This window comes from Falco cherrug, chromosome 1, assembly GCF_023634085.1.
Source record: "Falco cherrug isolate bFalChe1 chromosome 1, bFalChe1.pri, whole genome shotgun sequence".
NCBI lineage: Eukaryota > Metazoa > Chordata > Aves > Falconiformes > Falconidae > Falco > Falco cherrug.
The window spans coordinates 95,977,103-95,994,261 of NC_073697.1; the positions used below are offsets into that span (position 1 = coordinate 95,977,103).

The 17,159-nt window shown below is 34.5% G+C and overlaps 1 protein-coding gene across 4 annotated transcripts in view; it reads right to left on the reverse strand.

Annotated features, from left to right (window-relative positions):
- KNTC1 (kinetochore associated 1) overlaps positions 1 to 17,159 on the reverse strand; it is a 41,439-nt gene that overhangs the window by 17,135 nt on the left and 7,145 nt on the right. For all 4 annotated transcript variants that reach the window (XM_055709645.1, XM_055709651.1, XM_055709637.1 and 1 more), the window contains exons 13-40: positions 17,003 to 17,101; positions 15,901 to 15,944; positions 15,730 to 15,795; positions 15,561 to 15,636; positions 14,794 to 14,919; positions 14,611 to 14,700; positions 14,012 to 14,077; positions 13,454 to 13,515; positions 12,920 to 13,031; positions 12,025 to 12,168; positions 11,753 to 11,809; positions 11,569 to 11,670; positions 10,359 to 10,472; positions 9,711 to 9,854; positions 9,320 to 9,418; positions 8,766 to 8,869; positions 8,531 to 8,636; positions 7,673 to 7,807; positions 6,448 to 6,567; positions 5,582 to 5,651; positions 5,439 to 5,506; positions 4,579 to 4,871; positions 3,758 to 3,930; positions 3,474 to 3,571; positions 2,372 to 2,513; positions 1,382 to 1,438; positions 726 to 889; positions 62 to 166 (exon numbers count right to left, since the gene is read on the reverse strand). In XM_055709645.1, the coding sequence (XP_055565620.1) occupies positions 62 to 166; positions 726 to 889; positions 1,382 to 1,438; positions 2,372 to 2,513; positions 3,474 to 3,571; positions 3,758 to 3,930; positions 4,579 to 4,871; positions 5,439 to 5,506; positions 5,582 to 5,651; positions 6,448 to 6,567; positions 7,673 to 7,807; positions 8,531 to 8,636; positions 8,766 to 8,869; positions 9,320 to 9,418; positions 9,711 to 9,854; positions 10,359 to 10,472; positions 11,569 to 11,670; positions 11,753 to 11,809; positions 12,025 to 12,168; positions 12,920 to 13,031; positions 13,454 to 13,515; positions 14,012 to 14,077; positions 14,611 to 14,700; positions 14,794 to 14,919; positions 15,561 to 15,636; positions 15,730 to 15,795; positions 15,901 to 15,944; positions 17,003 to 17,101 (3,036 nt within the window). The remainder of the gene's footprint in view (positions 1 to 61; positions 167 to 725; positions 890 to 1,381; positions 1,439 to 2,371; positions 2,514 to 3,473; positions 3,572 to 3,757; positions 3,931 to 4,578; positions 4,872 to 5,438; positions 5,507 to 5,581; positions 5,652 to 6,447; positions 6,568 to 7,672; positions 7,808 to 8,530; positions 8,637 to 8,765; positions 8,870 to 9,319; positions 9,419 to 9,710; positions 9,855 to 10,358; positions 10,473 to 11,568; positions 11,671 to 11,752; positions 11,810 to 12,024; positions 12,169 to 12,919; positions 13,032 to 13,453; positions 13,516 to 14,011; positions 14,078 to 14,610; positions 14,701 to 14,793; positions 14,920 to 15,560; positions 15,637 to 15,729; positions 15,796 to 15,900; positions 15,945 to 17,002; positions 17,102 to 17,159) is intronic.

Consider the following 17,159-nt stretch of genomic DNA (forward strand, 5'->3'; position numbering starts at 1 on the left):
CTCCTTTCTTGACAGGGCAGCAGAAAGGGGCTCACTCTTATCCTTTTCAGAATATTCTTACCTTGTGTAATAAGGTCAGGATAGTGGTCAAAATTACTGAAGTACACTTCTGTTTCATAGCAACAAGAAAGCTTTTGGTTTCAGCTATTGTATTGCCATCATGTAGCTATTGTAAAAAAAAAAAAAAATGGCAGTCAGCACATGGTTAAAAATAAATTCTAATCCTTCAACTCCTTTTGTCATGTGATAGGTCACATAATATGACTTATGACAGCAAGTGTATTTTCAGATTTAATTAAGGTCTTGTAAAGATCTCTTCTAGATAGAAAAAGGATTTGTTTCCAAGTGCTTTTGAACGAGAAGAGTTTCTTGAATATTCTACTTGCAACTTTTCCCATACTAACCAAGGATCAAACAATTTGAAAGAACATAATAAACAGTTATTAACATTCATTTTATTCCTTGCCTCCCTACAGAGACTAGAAGTTTAGTTCTGAACATACTTAGCAAAGAGAAACAGAGGACCATGGAAAATAGAGAAGAAACTACCAACTCCTTTCACAAAATGACCCAACATCTGATCAAATGGTAGTAATTTTTAAAAGGTCGCAGCGATAGCCTCTCCCATACCTATCAAATTCTTACAGAACTACTCTAAACTTGTTAATAGTTGGCATACTTCTAAGATTCACTCTCAGCAAAATTCAGCATTGTCCTTGCCATACCTTTTCACTCAGGGAAAAATCCATGTTATTTGATATACCATGCTGAAGACAGGATCCAAACGAGCAGAGTACGACCCGCAAAGCCAACTCACACTGACTGCACTCCATGAGGTTCTGTAGCACTGCACAGATGGGAGTTCTAGCTGGCAGCAGACGGTTCTGTCCTGTGATATATTTCCAAAACAAACAACACCAGAAAATAATTAGTATATTTATATGAATCATATCGTTCTTGGAATTAATATCAGAGCAGTTTCCCTTTTCTTCATTAAATTTAAGACACAAGATCAGCTTTAGATCCCTTTGAAACCTTAAATTTTCAGAGCTTTTAATACACTATTTTAGTTCAAAAACGCAAAGCTGGTCATCTTCTTGGAAGGCCTGTAATGAATCCTAGCTCACAGTGGTAGAACTCCTGAAGTACAGTCTTTGACAAATGCTCAAAATCATGTCTGAATGATAACAATTAGCATCCAAACTGGTGTCTTCTGTGCTGAACCAAGCTATTCCCCTAGAATATGGCTTTAAGTGGAACTTCTAGGCACCTCTTTAAAAAAACTGCGAGTTAGTCATGCTTGTGTAGGTTTAATTTAAACCTCACATTTTCTAGTGGTCTGGTTTATACTATTAGTGTGGTGAATCAGCCATTATGGTACCTTTAATAAATGCACCGTTTGCCAGGCTTGTAGAGTCCAAAGGATACAGCTTGTTCTCTGAAAGACAGACAAATACCCATCAGCAGTGTGCCAAGATCTCAGCAACACTATGAAGCCTGGAAGTACCTTAAAAATACTGTACTTCAGGGACAGTACATGAAATAAAGACACATGAACTTTAGGAGCCAGGACTGCTATTTTTAACTGTGCCTGATCAGAAGTTATTTCCTAGGAAGGAATATCTTTTGAAACACACAAAGGGATACAAGCCAACAGTTTTCAGTAACTACTTTGTGTACAAATGCCTTTGTCTTGATGAGACAGTCAACAGAAACATTTAAGCTGTGAAGGTAACAAATGTATTCAAATCAATCAAATAAGCATGTCCTGTATAGGTAGATTTAGCACTGTGCAACAGTATTTGCAATTATATGCTTTTTAATACACCAGTGACACATTAGGAAAGAAAGCATTTACATCAAGTAGTATTAAAAATAAATAATTCTAAAATATGCAGTGCTTCTTTCAGAGAGCTGAAAGTGTATTTTTTCGGTACCTACAATGTTGTAGGCTCTATTTATAATACTTGAAATTTTCAAACTTGTGTGTAACTACAATGGTATATAATACAAGGACAATCATTTTAGAATAAGTTGAAATTAATCTCAATAAAATCCTCTCTCCATTACTGGCTACCAGAAGATGCCTAGAGAAGATCCTAAGAACAGGGCAAGTTTATAGTAACACTTCTCTAGAGCATTCTCCATGTTTTCAGACATTTGTCATTCAGATTCTTCCTGAACCAGAACAAAGCCCAGTAATCTTTACATTCTATACCCCTCCAATGGGTATTTCTTCCGTGGGTTTGTCTAACTGAGATTTCTGAGGTGGTAATTTCCACACAAGTGCTGCATTATTTATATACCTAGACAAAAAACAATACAAAATACAGATTTTATATTGACTCAATGTTCAGGAAAGCAAGTTTACCACAAACAGGCAGAAGAGAAGAGATAGTCTCATATGCAACTGGAAGAGCTATCTGTGGATCTAGAACTATGCCATCTTCATTGAAGAAGTCATCATAAGTCCACTCTTCATAAGGATCTTTATCTCCTCCAAAGGATGTTGTCTAAATAAGAATATTGTCAAAAGTATACACAATAAAAATAATAGCTAGTAAGCCTATTAAACAAACTAAGCGTTACAAGAGATTCCAGTTTCTGAATACAGGAATGGAACATGATCTTCTATTTGAAAATGGATTCTACTACACTACTTTCTGTTAAATGTCTAGTAGAATTAAACATGTTTCCTACTTAGAATGGCCACATTTCTCTTTAATGTGGCAGTTATTTAGTTGTACAGCCAAAATGCATTCTTAATTATTTTAATGGAGGCTTTCATAAACATTCTTGGCCAAATACTATAAGCAAACATTTTTCAAATGGATAATTTTTTTGAAAAATGACATTCAGTGCATAAATATGCTTGCCTAGCCACTTTGATCTACTCCACTCAAACTGTAAGAGGCCATTCATTTCAAGCAGCCTGAAGCACTGCTTGACCTGGACTAAAAACAAAGGTGCTATTCAAGAACTTGATCCATCTTAAAGCTGTACAAAACTGTTGGGAATGCCTTCACATAATACATGCATTTAAAAATCAAACTCTTCCTGCCATTATTTTACCTATTAAAAAAAAAAAAAAAAGCTTTTATAAAGTCAGCTCTTTACAATCACTAGCAGTCCTGGCAGCAGCTATTAAATAAAATTATTATTTTCAGTTACATTAGCAGGATTTACTACACTGAAACATAAGTTGAGAATGCTACTTTTGCTTGTGTCACAGCTGCACTGTGTTTAGTATTCAAACCAGTTTACTCTTTATGTTGAAGTACACACATATTCAGGAAATTTTTTATTTGTAGAGCTGGGTGGGGGGTGGAGGTTTGTTGTTTGCTTTTTAAACAAGCTGATTAAATACTGCTGGAGAAATGGGAGAAAATAAAAAATATGTACAGTGAACACTATTTAGTCAACCAAGACATCACATATGTTAATAAAAATGTATTTAAGTTAGCAGAAAATACCTTTGCTGTAAATCCATAGTTTTCTATTTGGCACTGTGTGTAAGCATCCTTGGCAACCAAAGTATATTTACATAGTTCTAGACAATCTAATAGTAAATCTGTAAAAATATTAAGATCATTAGCATACTGGGACTGGAAGGTCCTATTTAAAAGGAAACAATTTGCTGCAGCACCTACTTTTACAAAGGCATATCTAGAAATTCACTTTGTTTTCAGGTTTATTAAATATTGCTTGGGAAGTTGGATTCCCAATACGAACACAAATAAATTATAATAGTAATTACCTGGACTACATACTGTAGCTGCTTGGCAAGCCATTTCATAGATCACTGCTGGAAGATTCATGTCATTAGGAGCGATCATTGGAACATCAGCTCCCAACATATGACAAAGTCTTTGACATGCTGAAAACAGCAGCTTCCCTGTTTCTTCATTAGCGTGATTTTCATAGAACTCCCTATTAATAAAAAAACAACAACAAAGGATATTAAAAATACTAGTCTTTAGGGCTTTTACTTAAGGCTACATTCTGTTCGAACTATTTAATTCTCTCTTACTTATTTCACCTATATGACTTACTGCAACTAAAACTTTTGTGACTGAAGTGAAAAATTACAGTGGAGCTTACCTTAGAGACATATACTGCAGCACATAAAACACATTAGTAATAAAAATTATATTTAATATTTTCATCTGGTCTCTTTTGGGGGCAGGTAGGCATGAGGCAGAGACCAGCTAGAAACTATGACATGGTACATACAGTCAGTGTACTATAGTTCTATCTGTGTAAGCTGAGAAACTCTCATAATGGTCATTTAATATCATGCCTTACTTATCTCTCCTATAAAAGTGTAGGGAATCTTTTCACTTAGTAATCACGTTAGGGCAAAAACCAATGGCCATTTTCAGAGACAGCTACTTCACTCTACATTCAGTATTGCATACAAGCAATATAAACATATTTCTTAAACACTCATTTTTAGGCAAAAACCTAAAACAAAATATGATTTCCTTTGCTCTACATTTACTTTTTTCTGCAAAGTATCAGAAATAGTGCAGAAAAGCCCATTAAAAGTTATAATCTTGAAAACCTTTGCAGTTTTACCTGCATATTTTTACAGCATCTTCAACTTTTCCAGCATCTAGTGCTCTCAAGACCAGTTTTTCTCCCAGTTCTTGCTCTGACCTTTGCAGGAGCAAAGCCAGTCTGTGCAACCTTGATTCAGTACAACGGTTCTTGGTTTTACCATCTTCTGAATTATAATTAATTGTTTGCACTTTTCTAGACTTTGACAGAGATCTGACAGTTACATAAGCTTTTATGTGATTCTCAAGAAGCCTAGACATCATTGAAGGGTTCCTAAATTCTTCAACTGAAAGAAAAATATCAAAATCTTCCTGCAACAACAACAAAAAAATTATATATTTGTATTCATGTAACTTCTTTTAAAAATATTGCGGGTTTTTTTGTTAAAAAGTTTATTTCCTGTTTCATTCTTAGAGGAATACTTGCAGTATGAAGTTGACTTTACTAGTGTCTACCAACTGATTTATGTAATAAAGTAGAGAATATCGCTAGACAGTAGGTAAAGCAAAATAAAAAAAACCCTAAAGGATATTGCATGCTCAAATGCTGCATTAAATAATTAAAGTTTACAAACCATGATAGGAACTTAATAAAATATTACAGTACCGTATTACTAAATCTTTGAAGCAATTAAGATTTCTGAGAGGGTATCTAATTTTTGGGTTTAAATGGACAACTGAATTCTACTCATTGGAAACTTTCCCAGGTACTATTTAAAGTTGCTTGATGAGCCTTAGAATCTCTTTGAAGTCAGTAATAAAAACAACCTTTGCATACAAGTTGTAAATACAATTAATTTTTAATATCATCCATGTTATAAGAACAATTATAATAACTACAGTAAATCAAAAGCAGTCTAAAACTATAAAGATACCTACCTGCAGGGTAGCAAGTGTTTCAAACATTTTCAGGTTTGCTTCACATTCATCTTTTTTCAGAGGATTGTCTGTTGGAGATGAAAAACAATTACTTCCTGCCTCCATTTACAAACAAAACGTAAGATTTTAAAGTTGTGGCTTACTTCTTTGTAGGCTGAACAGGAATTTAAGGATTTCCACGAGTGTCTTAGTCATCAACATTTGCATTTTGTGCTGCAGAAAGGAAGAGGTTAATACTCTGTTTGGTCAAAATGTTGCCAGTAACAGACAGCAACCCTCAGGCTTCCACTCTATTAATAGGCAATGCTCTACAAATGTCTACAAAGCAACAATTACCAAGTCTAAGATAAAACTAGTTGAAAAAGAAGGAAACAAAGTTATTGCATATATGCATCCTTTACAGAAATAGCAAATATTTTATAGCTGTAATATGTACATATTCCACACAGTCTGTTAGCTCTCACAGGAGTTTTGAAAATATCCACCCTTCTCCCTTTGTTTGTCCTTCCCTTGCCCAGAATAACTCCCTAAATCAACTGTTAACAAAAATTCTCTTCTGGGGTTGTGAGACAGAAATGCATACTGTCACATGTGAAGCTTCAACCCACTTTGGTGCATGGCAAAGCCACACCTACAGTTTTTAAATAGATGTTTTCCAAGCAACTAAAGAAAGAACAGGAAAATAGATAGGACTAGAGGTGTAATAATCCAGCAAGATTTATAAATTATTAATTGAATTCAGATAGACATGCCACTGTGTGGAGATGCCTTTAAAAATAACACAAAAATATTACATAGTGCACAGAATCAGAATAAACCCAAGCTGGAAGAGGCTTCAGGAGGTTACCTAGGCTAACCTGTTGCTCAAAGCAGCACCAGTTCATCACTCCTTTTTGTTGGAAGACACAGTATTTACATTTGCATCCCCTACCTTTTTTTAAGCATCTGCATAAGAATAGTATTTTGAATTATTTGTGCACACACTTTACAATGTCAAATGACTTGGTACCTCTTCAGGGTTATCTGCTTTATTCTGTAATACCAGGGTTCCCCACATACTCAATCTCTCTGCAACCTTCTCAGCTTCAGCAGGAGCCAGAGATTTTAATAAAGTCAGAGATTCCTCTCCCTGGAGTGGGGTGGGGTGGGGAGAGAGAGAGAGGGGGGGGAAAAAAAAAAAAAAAAAAAAGTAAACCAGAAATAATCAAAAGAAAAGGGCATTTACTTTTGGAAAAGCAATTCATACAATGGTTACATGATGGCCACTTGGGTAAGATTAATATTCTGGGGATGAATTTCAAATCTCTTTATAAAATAGAGTTGCTATGATATGACTTCCTTAAAGTCCCTGAATAGTTTTTAATAAATCTGTAAGGCTTTCAGTAAAATCTATGTGCTTACTCACTAAGGGTTATAATAAGCAAATTAAAATGCAGTTTTGTTAAATGGCAATTATGCAATGTTTTTAAAACAGTATGATTATCAATAATCCGTGTGCTAATAAGTCAGAACAAACATTAACATGAGAAAAGCTGTTTTGCAGGGGAGTTAATTTGATTCCTTTAATCAAAAAACCTCCTTTTCTTCAGCTTAAAGAGATCTCAATAAAATAACCAGGGACAACCACAGGACATAAGGGTAATCACACCTACTATAATGCAGCAAGCAAAAGTAGATGTTTCTAGTTAGGATATCAATATAATTTAAAGATAACTTCAGGGAGTTTTTTGTTAAACTGGGACTTGAAATTAACTTGGAAGAAAACTTCATACCAACAGATAAACATTCAAAGACAACATTCAGGTGCTTTCAATACTAAAGGGGCAGGTCTGTACTCATGGGGTATGGGTGCATCAGAAGAAAGCATGTCTCAGAAGGATATATTTATTTTTTTGTTGGCAAGAAAGCAACTTGCCCCAAAACAACTGTAGCAACAGTAGTATGTGAAAATATGTAGACTTGAATTCCAAACTTGTATTGTATGTTGTGGGTCATACTTTTCATCCTTTTTTGCCACAAATGAAGATGGCTCATGGTGTTTAAAGCTCTGACAAAGGTCTCATTTTCAATGTTAAGTATAGACAGTTATGTGTACAATTAATAGAACCGTATTTAAAAAATTCTATGTAAACCATGCGTAAGATTTCAGCAAGTAGTACAACTTGTCCCTGTTTTGAAAATAGGCCTCAGTGTCTTTAAATTCTGAGATCAATTGACATGAAGTATTTCAGTACCCTTTCTTTGTCAATCAGATCTATCATCCTCAAAATGTAGACTTCCACAGTGGGCAACATATATGCTGCTACAATTTTCAGAGCATCCTCCAAAGAAGTAGGGGTATCTTGTTTAAGAATGTATTTCACTAGCCTCTGTAAGAGATCAGATACAAACTTTAGTTTGTTGATGTACAAGGTAACAAAGGAATTAATTTTTATACACTATTTCTGCATCATGATTGTACAGCTCATACCAAGCAAGTTACCTAGAAGTTTAAAACTTGGATCTAGAGAAGGCTTGTCTAAAGCATAACTGGGAGATGATTTGGCTTGGGAAAGAGAATTATCCTGTGAACTCTAAAAATTCAGGGGACTCATCTGGCTCCACAGGATGGCAAGGAGTTTTTCCAGAAATACTCATGTTTTTCCCCCAGTAGAGGGGAAATGCTAAAAAAAACAAGCAAAAAACAAAACAACAACAAAACCCTTAAAAATATCACCAAATATTATTCACTGTGACTTTAGGAGAAACCAGATCTGAAGTCTTGAGAGGAGTCAGCCTTCCATTTTGTTAGTTTCCTCTTTTTTTTTTTTCCACCTCCCCCATACAGAAAATACTATATTATCAGTGCTGTGCTAATCAGGTTGGGCTAAACTAATCTGTTAATTTAAAAAAAAAAAAAAAAAAAAAAGAGTAGGCTTTTAGACAAAAACCATGTTCCAACAGGACAAGAAAAATGGATATTGGTAACAAGTGGAAGCTACCAGTTGCTAAGATTTTTTGAAAAGTCTGGCTTCTAATACCCCATTAAAATACAAGCAGGTAAGTGTAGAGATTTTTGTTTAACAGAAATAAGAGTAATGCTGATCAATTACCATTATCATCTTCTTGTCCTTTAAAAGATTAGTATCTCTTATCCCATAGCCTCGCAAAAGCTTCTTCATCTCCATCAGTCGGTAACTTTCCTGCAGTAACTTTACTCTATGGAGAAATTAGACTATTATTAATCATCATACTACATCAGATACACAGTATTTCTCTCCTGCAAAAACAGAATTCTACTTGAAAGTACACACAAAACCAAGGCATAGACTGTGAATGTTGCCTTACTTGACGTGATTCATTTCCAAATGCTGTTTCACCAGCTGCTCCACTGCTGCACTCCACGGTACCATAGCACTATGCATTAACTGTAGAACTGCATCAAATTTCAGCTATAAAAGGAACATGAAGAGCTTAATTTTCAAAGTAAGTTACAAGGTAATCTCTTGAAGTATTGTTCACATGTGATTGATTCATTTAGACAAGCATTTTACTTCCTTGCCCAATCTTCACTTGCATAAAGGGAATTCATTTTCATAATAGATGTGTCAGTTTAGATTAGAAAATGCTTACAGTAATTTACAACATTGTAGAGCTTGAGTTTCATACATATTAAAGTTGGTGAGTTTTCCAAGTGCTGACATCAAAACTACAATTAAATTCTCAAGCAAAGAACATCACATGGGAGATTACCAGAATAGAATAAAAAGACAGTATTCTATTTGTTCCTCCTCCTACCACTCATGTAAAAGTGTACTCATATGCTTACATAAAAATTATGTGTTTCAGTCTGAACTGATGCATTAGAGCCACCTGATGCCTGTTTCATAAAATATACTTACATTTGTATCAGAGATACAGCCAATGACAGCTATTGCCTTTGCCTCCCATGCAGTTTCAAATACGGAAGTAGACCGGGTGAAACAACGTTCCAGCAAATTCTGTATATTTTGATAAAAATTATTAGGATATTTTAAATCAGAAAAGATAGGTATATAATAGAAACAAAAATTAAACTTTTTTTTTTACATTAAGGCATAGATTTGGCTATCTTCCCTTGTATCTGTTAATGCCTTATTACTGAAATAGTAACTATCAAAAAGTTCATTGACAGGATAAGCTAATCTGAAAACTGGTCCTAAAATTCAAGTGTAAATATAAATGGTCAGCAGATTTGTTTTCTGCTTACTCATGTTTAAATAGCTTTCTTCAAAAAGAAGAAAATATGGATACCTTTATATACTGTAGAAGGAGTTCATCCTTTTGTAGATTATGTTCGCACAGGTAGGGTTTTATAAACTTCTCCAAAATTGATGGGACAAGCTCTGGTGCCAAAATTTTATCAACCATGCGAAACACAATAGTAGTTGCATTTTCCTGGGCAGCAAGCAGAACATGCCATGTTAGAACATTGCACCTGTTAGTACATGATCCTTTAAATCTCTAGGAAATAATTCAGCATCCAGTGTCCATTGAAATAAATTAAATTATTTTGAGAACTAGCATCCATCTTTAACTCAAATAAAAGCTTTCTTTTACAAAGCCTCTTATTGTTCAGTTGTACTTATAATTGCTCTGTTGCTAATGCTTGCTCCATAGTATACCATCTGTAATGAACTGCAAATCATGGAGTTTACGCCATGTTTAACCCTCTTATAGTATCTTGTCACAATATGTATTTATACCAATGGTTGAAACAAAATTTGTAACAAACACAACATATCAAATAGTCTTAGCAGCTTATGAACACAAGTCTAAACAACCACTCCCCACCAGGATTCCCCTTTTGTCTGACTTAAAAATCGCATGCTACAAGATTTTTTTTCCTTCTCAGAACAATCCATTTCTCAAAAGCACTTTTTGAAGTGTCTGCAGAATTACCTTTTCAAAATCACAGAGTGCCAGCCTGCAGTTGTATTTTCTGTACAGATTTATCAGCTCTTGTAAATCATTTACCAGCTTCTTTAACCTATGTACCTCTTCACAGTCACATCTCTGAAACAGTATTTAGAAGTGAAACATAAAAGACTTGCTACAATCTTCAAGACCATTAAAGGGCTGTCATAAACACGAAGAAAAATTATTCTCCACATCTCTGCTATAAGACAAGGGTAGTTGACTTATAATGCAGCAAGGAAGATTCTGGTAAGATATTAGGAAAAGATTCTAAATATAAAGACAGCAATGCGCTAGTAGCCCCTGCACAGGGAAGAGGGATGAGTGTTTCATTCCCTAAAAGTCTTAATGATTGATAAGATGAATGCGTCGCCGACATTTTCTTTGGAGTCTGAACCCTCTTTTACATGCAGTTTTCCAAGAAACCTAACAAACAATGTTGATGCCTTGCAGTCTTGAAGATTTTATAAATATACATGCTGAAATGTTACCTTTATATGGCATACAACAATGAAAATCAAGTACATGTTGAAAGTGGGACTTGGAGTAAATTTCTCTTCCTTCCATTATGCACTTTGAGTGTGGCATTCAGAAGTTTAAGACAGGAGATCTAACTAGAATGTCAGTATTTCCAATTTTTAAAATGCACAGCTGGTTAGCTTTGCGTTTTATCTTTCTCCACTTTCATACTACCACTCTTATAGGTGCTATTATACCTAGGATATATAACATACAGAATTTGTGTTTTCACAAATTCAGCATTTATAACGTTACAGCTAGCTGATTTTTAATACCTGTTTTCTCCAGGCCATAACACGTGGCAAATCGCAGTTAATTTCCAAAAATTTTGACAGAGGTGAGACATGTTTCTAATTTAAGTTCATAAGGAGTATCTTTAATGAAATTTAAGTCTTTTGTAGTACTCAGGCTTATTTGTGTGCTACAGAGTATTCAAGAATATTATTCATATTTAGACTATTAGTACATCTGTTAAAGGGTATTAAGGTTGCACTGACTTTTTTTTTTTAATCTTTAAACCCAAGAAGACTTGAACTGAGTTCCTTCCTTTCATGGAATTAAGTCAGTCTTCACTAAAACCAACAGGGACCTAATTATCATCTATTTCAACTTTAGCATGGAGCACATGTTCTAAAGTCTCTTAGTAGCAAATCCTTGTATTTGCTACATTTCTTACCAAAGGAGTCCACTGGCCAAAAGTTGTCAGTCCCATTTCACCTTGATTTTTACTTGTAAAAAAAAGCTCTGCCATTTGGAGTCCATTTTCTGGCCAATTTGCCTGTCCAAAAGAATTGGTATTAGCAAACTACATTACACATATTGAAACACAAGACACACAAAGTTTCTGCAGTATGACTTACCTTGTCAGTTAATTCAAGATTTCGAGCACCTTGTTCCAGCCATTTTGCTAATATTTTCTGAAAAAAACCAAACAGTTATAAGTAGAATTATGCTATCTATCAAAGCAAAATTTGCGATTAGAAATTTTTTTTACAAGATTTTAAAATATAAACTGTAGTGAAAAGAATGTCTTTAAAAGGCAGCAACAAGGTTCTGACATAAGTCTGTAGGTCTGAGTAAAACTACCTTAGCCTAAGAAAAACAAATTTTGTATTTATTAAGTCAGTCTTACCTGTCCCTGTGGCACAACTCTTCTTAAGAAAGGAACCACGACATTTTTAAGCCACAAATGTAGTTCCTTCAAAGGAACAGTGAAATGGATGGCGTTAAGCAAGTTCTCCAGCATTTTCTCATCAAAACTGCTTTCAAAATCTGCCTGAAATATTAAACAGAACCATTACAGATAATATGAATTATATGTTTATCTGATACTTTGTAAAGCTGTTTCACTAATAGGCAGAAGCAATAGATTTCACACAAAGAGGAAATCTCAGCAATTAGACAGGAATTTTATAAAAAATATAGCCTTGTTCAGAACAACTACAGCTTGGCCTTCTTAAACAAGTCCTAAGTGAATCAATTTCTTTGCAAATTGCAGTGGAAGGATCATGTCCTATTACTTCACAACTTGCTCTATAGTTCTGTCTTATTAAGAAAACAACAGTCACGGACCTGAAAGTCCTGCACTGAAGAATATAATAGCCCATAGCCACCATTATGAATGTGTCATTCAGAGTAAGGAGTCTATGTGATTATTTTTGAAGGATTTTAAGGTAGCCAGCAAACATCCACTTAAAAATTCTGAGAGCTCTGCTTGCAATAAGGTGAATGGAAAATTATAACCACCACAGAATATATCAAAAAACTGTTGTCCTTCAGACCTCAAAATATGCATTCTGACATCAGAAATACCAGTTTATTCCTAAATCAATAAAAAGTTCAGCCTTCTAAGCAGCTAGGTGAACAGGTAATCATTGTGATGATGGATGAGATTCTACCATAGACCTCTGCTTCTTTGAGGAGCTGTTTTATAACTGCATTGGTCTGATTCTGTTAAATAAGGCTGGAAAATTTCAGAGACCTTAACACCCTCCATAAATACCAAGGAAATGCCTATGCCATCTCACCTGATGCCTAAGCCAGAGGTACTGCGCACAAGATAAATTTCCTTCTTCTAGTTGAAATAGGATATTCTTGAAAATATCTTTGTTATTCAAGAATTCTGTCCAAGCAATACCACTAGAAGCAAGAGGAGGAAAAGAAACTCTGTTATTGTTGTATGTCAATACTGAAGGAGTTGGGCGGGGTGGGACAACAGACCTCAAACCTTTTCTAGGTAGTATTACATGCTGTAAGAGACAACAGTAGTGTTAGATTGTGTACGCATAAAATGACAACCCCTCCTATATATGTTAAACAAAAAAAAATAATCTATACAAGATAGTGCATGTGAAAAAGGTAATATAAATTTTCAACATACAGGATAATTCAACCTCTCTGTACTCTCCCTTCTCCACAGTAGAGGATGGTAAACTTCAGGAAGAGAAGGAAGGGTTTAAAGTTTAAATAACTAAAAAAAAACTTTTTTCTTAATTTCAATAGCACATACTTAACCATTACAATTACACTGACTCTAAATCAATGAGCAAACAGAAACAAACCTGAATTTCTCTGATCCAAAAGCTCCATAAAAAGTTGTAAGCCTTGCCTGAGCTCTCAATACCTGAAAATGCAGACAAGAGATTTAGGTCAATATCTGTCTTACTGAACAGTAATATTAGATGATTAGAATAACAATCACAAAGAGGAAGAACAGAGGAAAAGAAAGACTTTACAAGAGTTTCAGTTAATTACATATGCAAGTTTGTTTAATAAAGCATTAATCCAAATTCTCAGATGCTTCAAGCTTTACACTGATTTTCCTTGAAGGCAGATGAGGTCTGTCCAGTATACAACAGAACTAAATTAGAAACAAAATTAAATACATAAAAGCACTTAAGAAAGCTTCTTCCTCTAATTTCTGAAGCATGTGAAAATGATTCCTTCTATGACTGAAGAAGCTGCTTATTTCTGAAATCTGTCATTACTGTGGTTCTCTTTCATACTACAAAATATAAGTTCGGCTAGACTTTTAAGAAGTTCAACAGTAGCAGTTTTTAAAACTCTACATTGTAATTGTTTATCATAAGATACTCTTGGGCCAAGGAGTTTGCCCTCACCTCAGTTATGGATACTGGAGCCTCATCACATGATGGAGCAATGCTTCTATCATCTTTCTTCAAGATCTGAAAAAAATACATGAAATGGTTAGGCTGACAACTCTATGCAGAACATGCCAGATAGTACTACAAATTTAATAAGCATACAAGAAAAAACTTAGTATCTCTGTAAACTGGAGTCTGTATTTCACAGTGTTAGACTCTGACTGGATTTCTACATGCAGGATCAGACAGGTAATACGTATCTCTCTCATACTCTTTGATAAGACAGGAAAGACTAAAATAATGAAAACAGAAAAGGTGAACCATTTTGAGCTTTTAGTCCTAAAATTAGTAGTTAAAAGGGATTTAAAAAGACTACTACTCAAAACTAAAACCTGCTTTCTGATGTGAAAATGAAACTATAAGCTCGTTTTTGCCCTTAAGTAAAAGCAAGAGTGATGTTGGAACAAGCCTTGCTCCTTCTTCATACAATTTAAAATGCATTTATTTTTTGAATGACTGTAACTGGTTTGAAGATGTCCCCCATCTCAAGTTGTACAGAATCATGTAATAGGAATGGACAAGTATAAGCAATTTAAACAAATAAAACCCCTTACTCTGACTTTAGCGTAGTTCAACATTTCTTGAGTGGCTTCATACAGCGGCCATGGAGCATTTATACAGTAATCCACAACAAACCGACTATCCTGTTTGCATAAGGAAACAACTAAAATTAATTTCAAGCTCCTTTATAATTTGAATTACTTTATTAGAGAAAGAGGGTAGAAATAGAAACATACTTGAATTTTTTGCAAATTTTCTTTAGCTTCATTCACAAGATCCAGCCAGACTTCACGACTGTAAGTCCCAACAGAAGCTGAAGCTAGTTTCTCTATAATAGTGTTTGCTTTCACTTTGTATACAAGCTGTTTAAAAAAGAAACACAGTTTTCAGTTTGATGCAATTAAGTTTCAAGCAGACAGTCTTCAAATGAAAACTCTATGCTTCCATTTACAATGTTTTTGAGATAAAGTGTGTCCACTTACATTGAATGATTTCATTACAGAAATGCACTACAAATTAGTCCCTAACAATCATGGTATCTTTTTATCTTACCAGCTAGGCCTGTTTTTTTATTTAAAAAAGCAGAGGGAATATTCAAATTGCATTATTTGAATAAATCAGTTAATGAAGCCAGACTATGTGTTAATAAATGCATGTGACAATTCTTTTTTGAATTTTTTTTAGCAACAGTGCTTCCTGCTACTTAAAGGACAAATGTGCCTTCTCTAGATCTAGCTGCACTTATTTTGATCAGATGATGTACTTCTACACCACTTCTCATTGCAAGGTTTGTTAGTTACTGTAAATAAAAACATAGTTCACCACGTAGTCATCTATTTTTGAATCAGCCTTCAAGTATAGCAAATTGCTTTGTAAGGTAACATTTCTCTATATTGGTAATATTTTTAATACTTTCCCTTGGACTACAGGGCAAGATCCTTACTCCTAAGTTCAGTTATACTAATTAGTCTCCAAATGTATTTATCAAGAACAGACAACTTACCTCAACATCTAGTCCAAACTGAATAGCAAAACTCTCTGCTTCAGTGAACTTGTGTTTGTGAAGTAAGCGACTTAGCCTAGGGATGAAATTAAGTATACTACTTCAACATAAGTGCCAAACCACAGATAAGAAATATAATAATAAAATTGTGTTTCATAGAAAACATTACCTATTTTCTGGCAAGGCTTCAGTTAAACTTCTCATCACAACAATAGAAACTGGGCCTTCAGAGGATCTGAGGAAGAGAGGGAATTATGTGAACTATGAAACAACTATAATTAGAAGCAGTCTGCCATTTTTATATAATAATGGCCTAGTAAGAAACAAAACATTATCTTACATCTCATGTTTTGCATGAATTCCTTCCAAGAAGTATATGGTATCCTGTAGCATGCAATACCAGAAATCGTTAGGTGGTATGGGAAATCAATTGTAAGAAAGCACAACTGTAATGCATTAAGTGTTTCTTAATCTAGAAACAAACTATTGCCTTTCTCTCAGATAAGCATTTAAAAAAAGCCAAACAACCTAGCAAGTTATTTCCTGGACAGTTTGCACTATCTAAAATTTCTCAGGGCCTTAACTGAAGACTGAAGGTACTCTGCTATCCCAGTTGAATTACCATCAGTACACCGTTCACATTGAGTGAATCATCTCCTCAAAATTACACTCTCATTTTGTCCAAACAATAACCAGGTCACACTGTATCCATCTTCACATCATTTAGAATCTGATCTCTATGCTACATTCTACAAAGGCAATACATGCCTTGGCATTTCCCACCTTAACTTTATCATCTCAGATCAAAGAAAAGGGATTTATTAGCCATTATTTTCTCCACTATGTAACTGCATATATGATCATTTCTGTCAAGTGCTTCATACAAGGCAAGCAATTTCATCAGCTTTGCATTTTATTGTGTATCAGATCCACTACAAACACTTTCACTATTCCAATGAAGAGCTACTGCTTAGACTTCTAACTTGGTGTCCTCTCACATCCCCACTCCACTTTACCAGTCTTTATAACATTGCTAATTCATAAAGTTCTTGCTTTCTTTTTTTACCTTCTTTTGTTAAGGTCTTTAGAAGGAAGCAGTTTAAACAGTAAAAGAAGTTGTTCTCTCATCTAAAAAAAATTTCCCAAATAAACCCAGAGCATTTTTCTGTGGAAGAGAACTTAAAACTTCATACAGTATTCAGCAGCAAGAACAACTGGCAGTAGTATTAAACACTGCAGTAGACCTGGGCCTAAAATTATTTTTCTCCATCCTTTGGGGCTATCATTTAACATTTCTTTGTATAGTTCCTGCAGTTCCTAGCACAAATTGGTTCTAACTTAAGAAGAATAACACAGCACCCTCTTTAATAATTATACATATTAAGACAAATACATTTCTTCAAAGAACAGCAAAAACAACAACAAAAATCATCTAAACATACTGTGTCAATCCCACTTTGAACAAGCGAAGAAACAATAGATACTTCCAAAGAATAGAGCACTTGCATAGTGGGCAATGCAAAAACCATTAGACTTCTCATCTATAAAAAAAAAAGGGAAAAGAAACAAGTAACATTTTTTCCCCCTCATACACTGGTG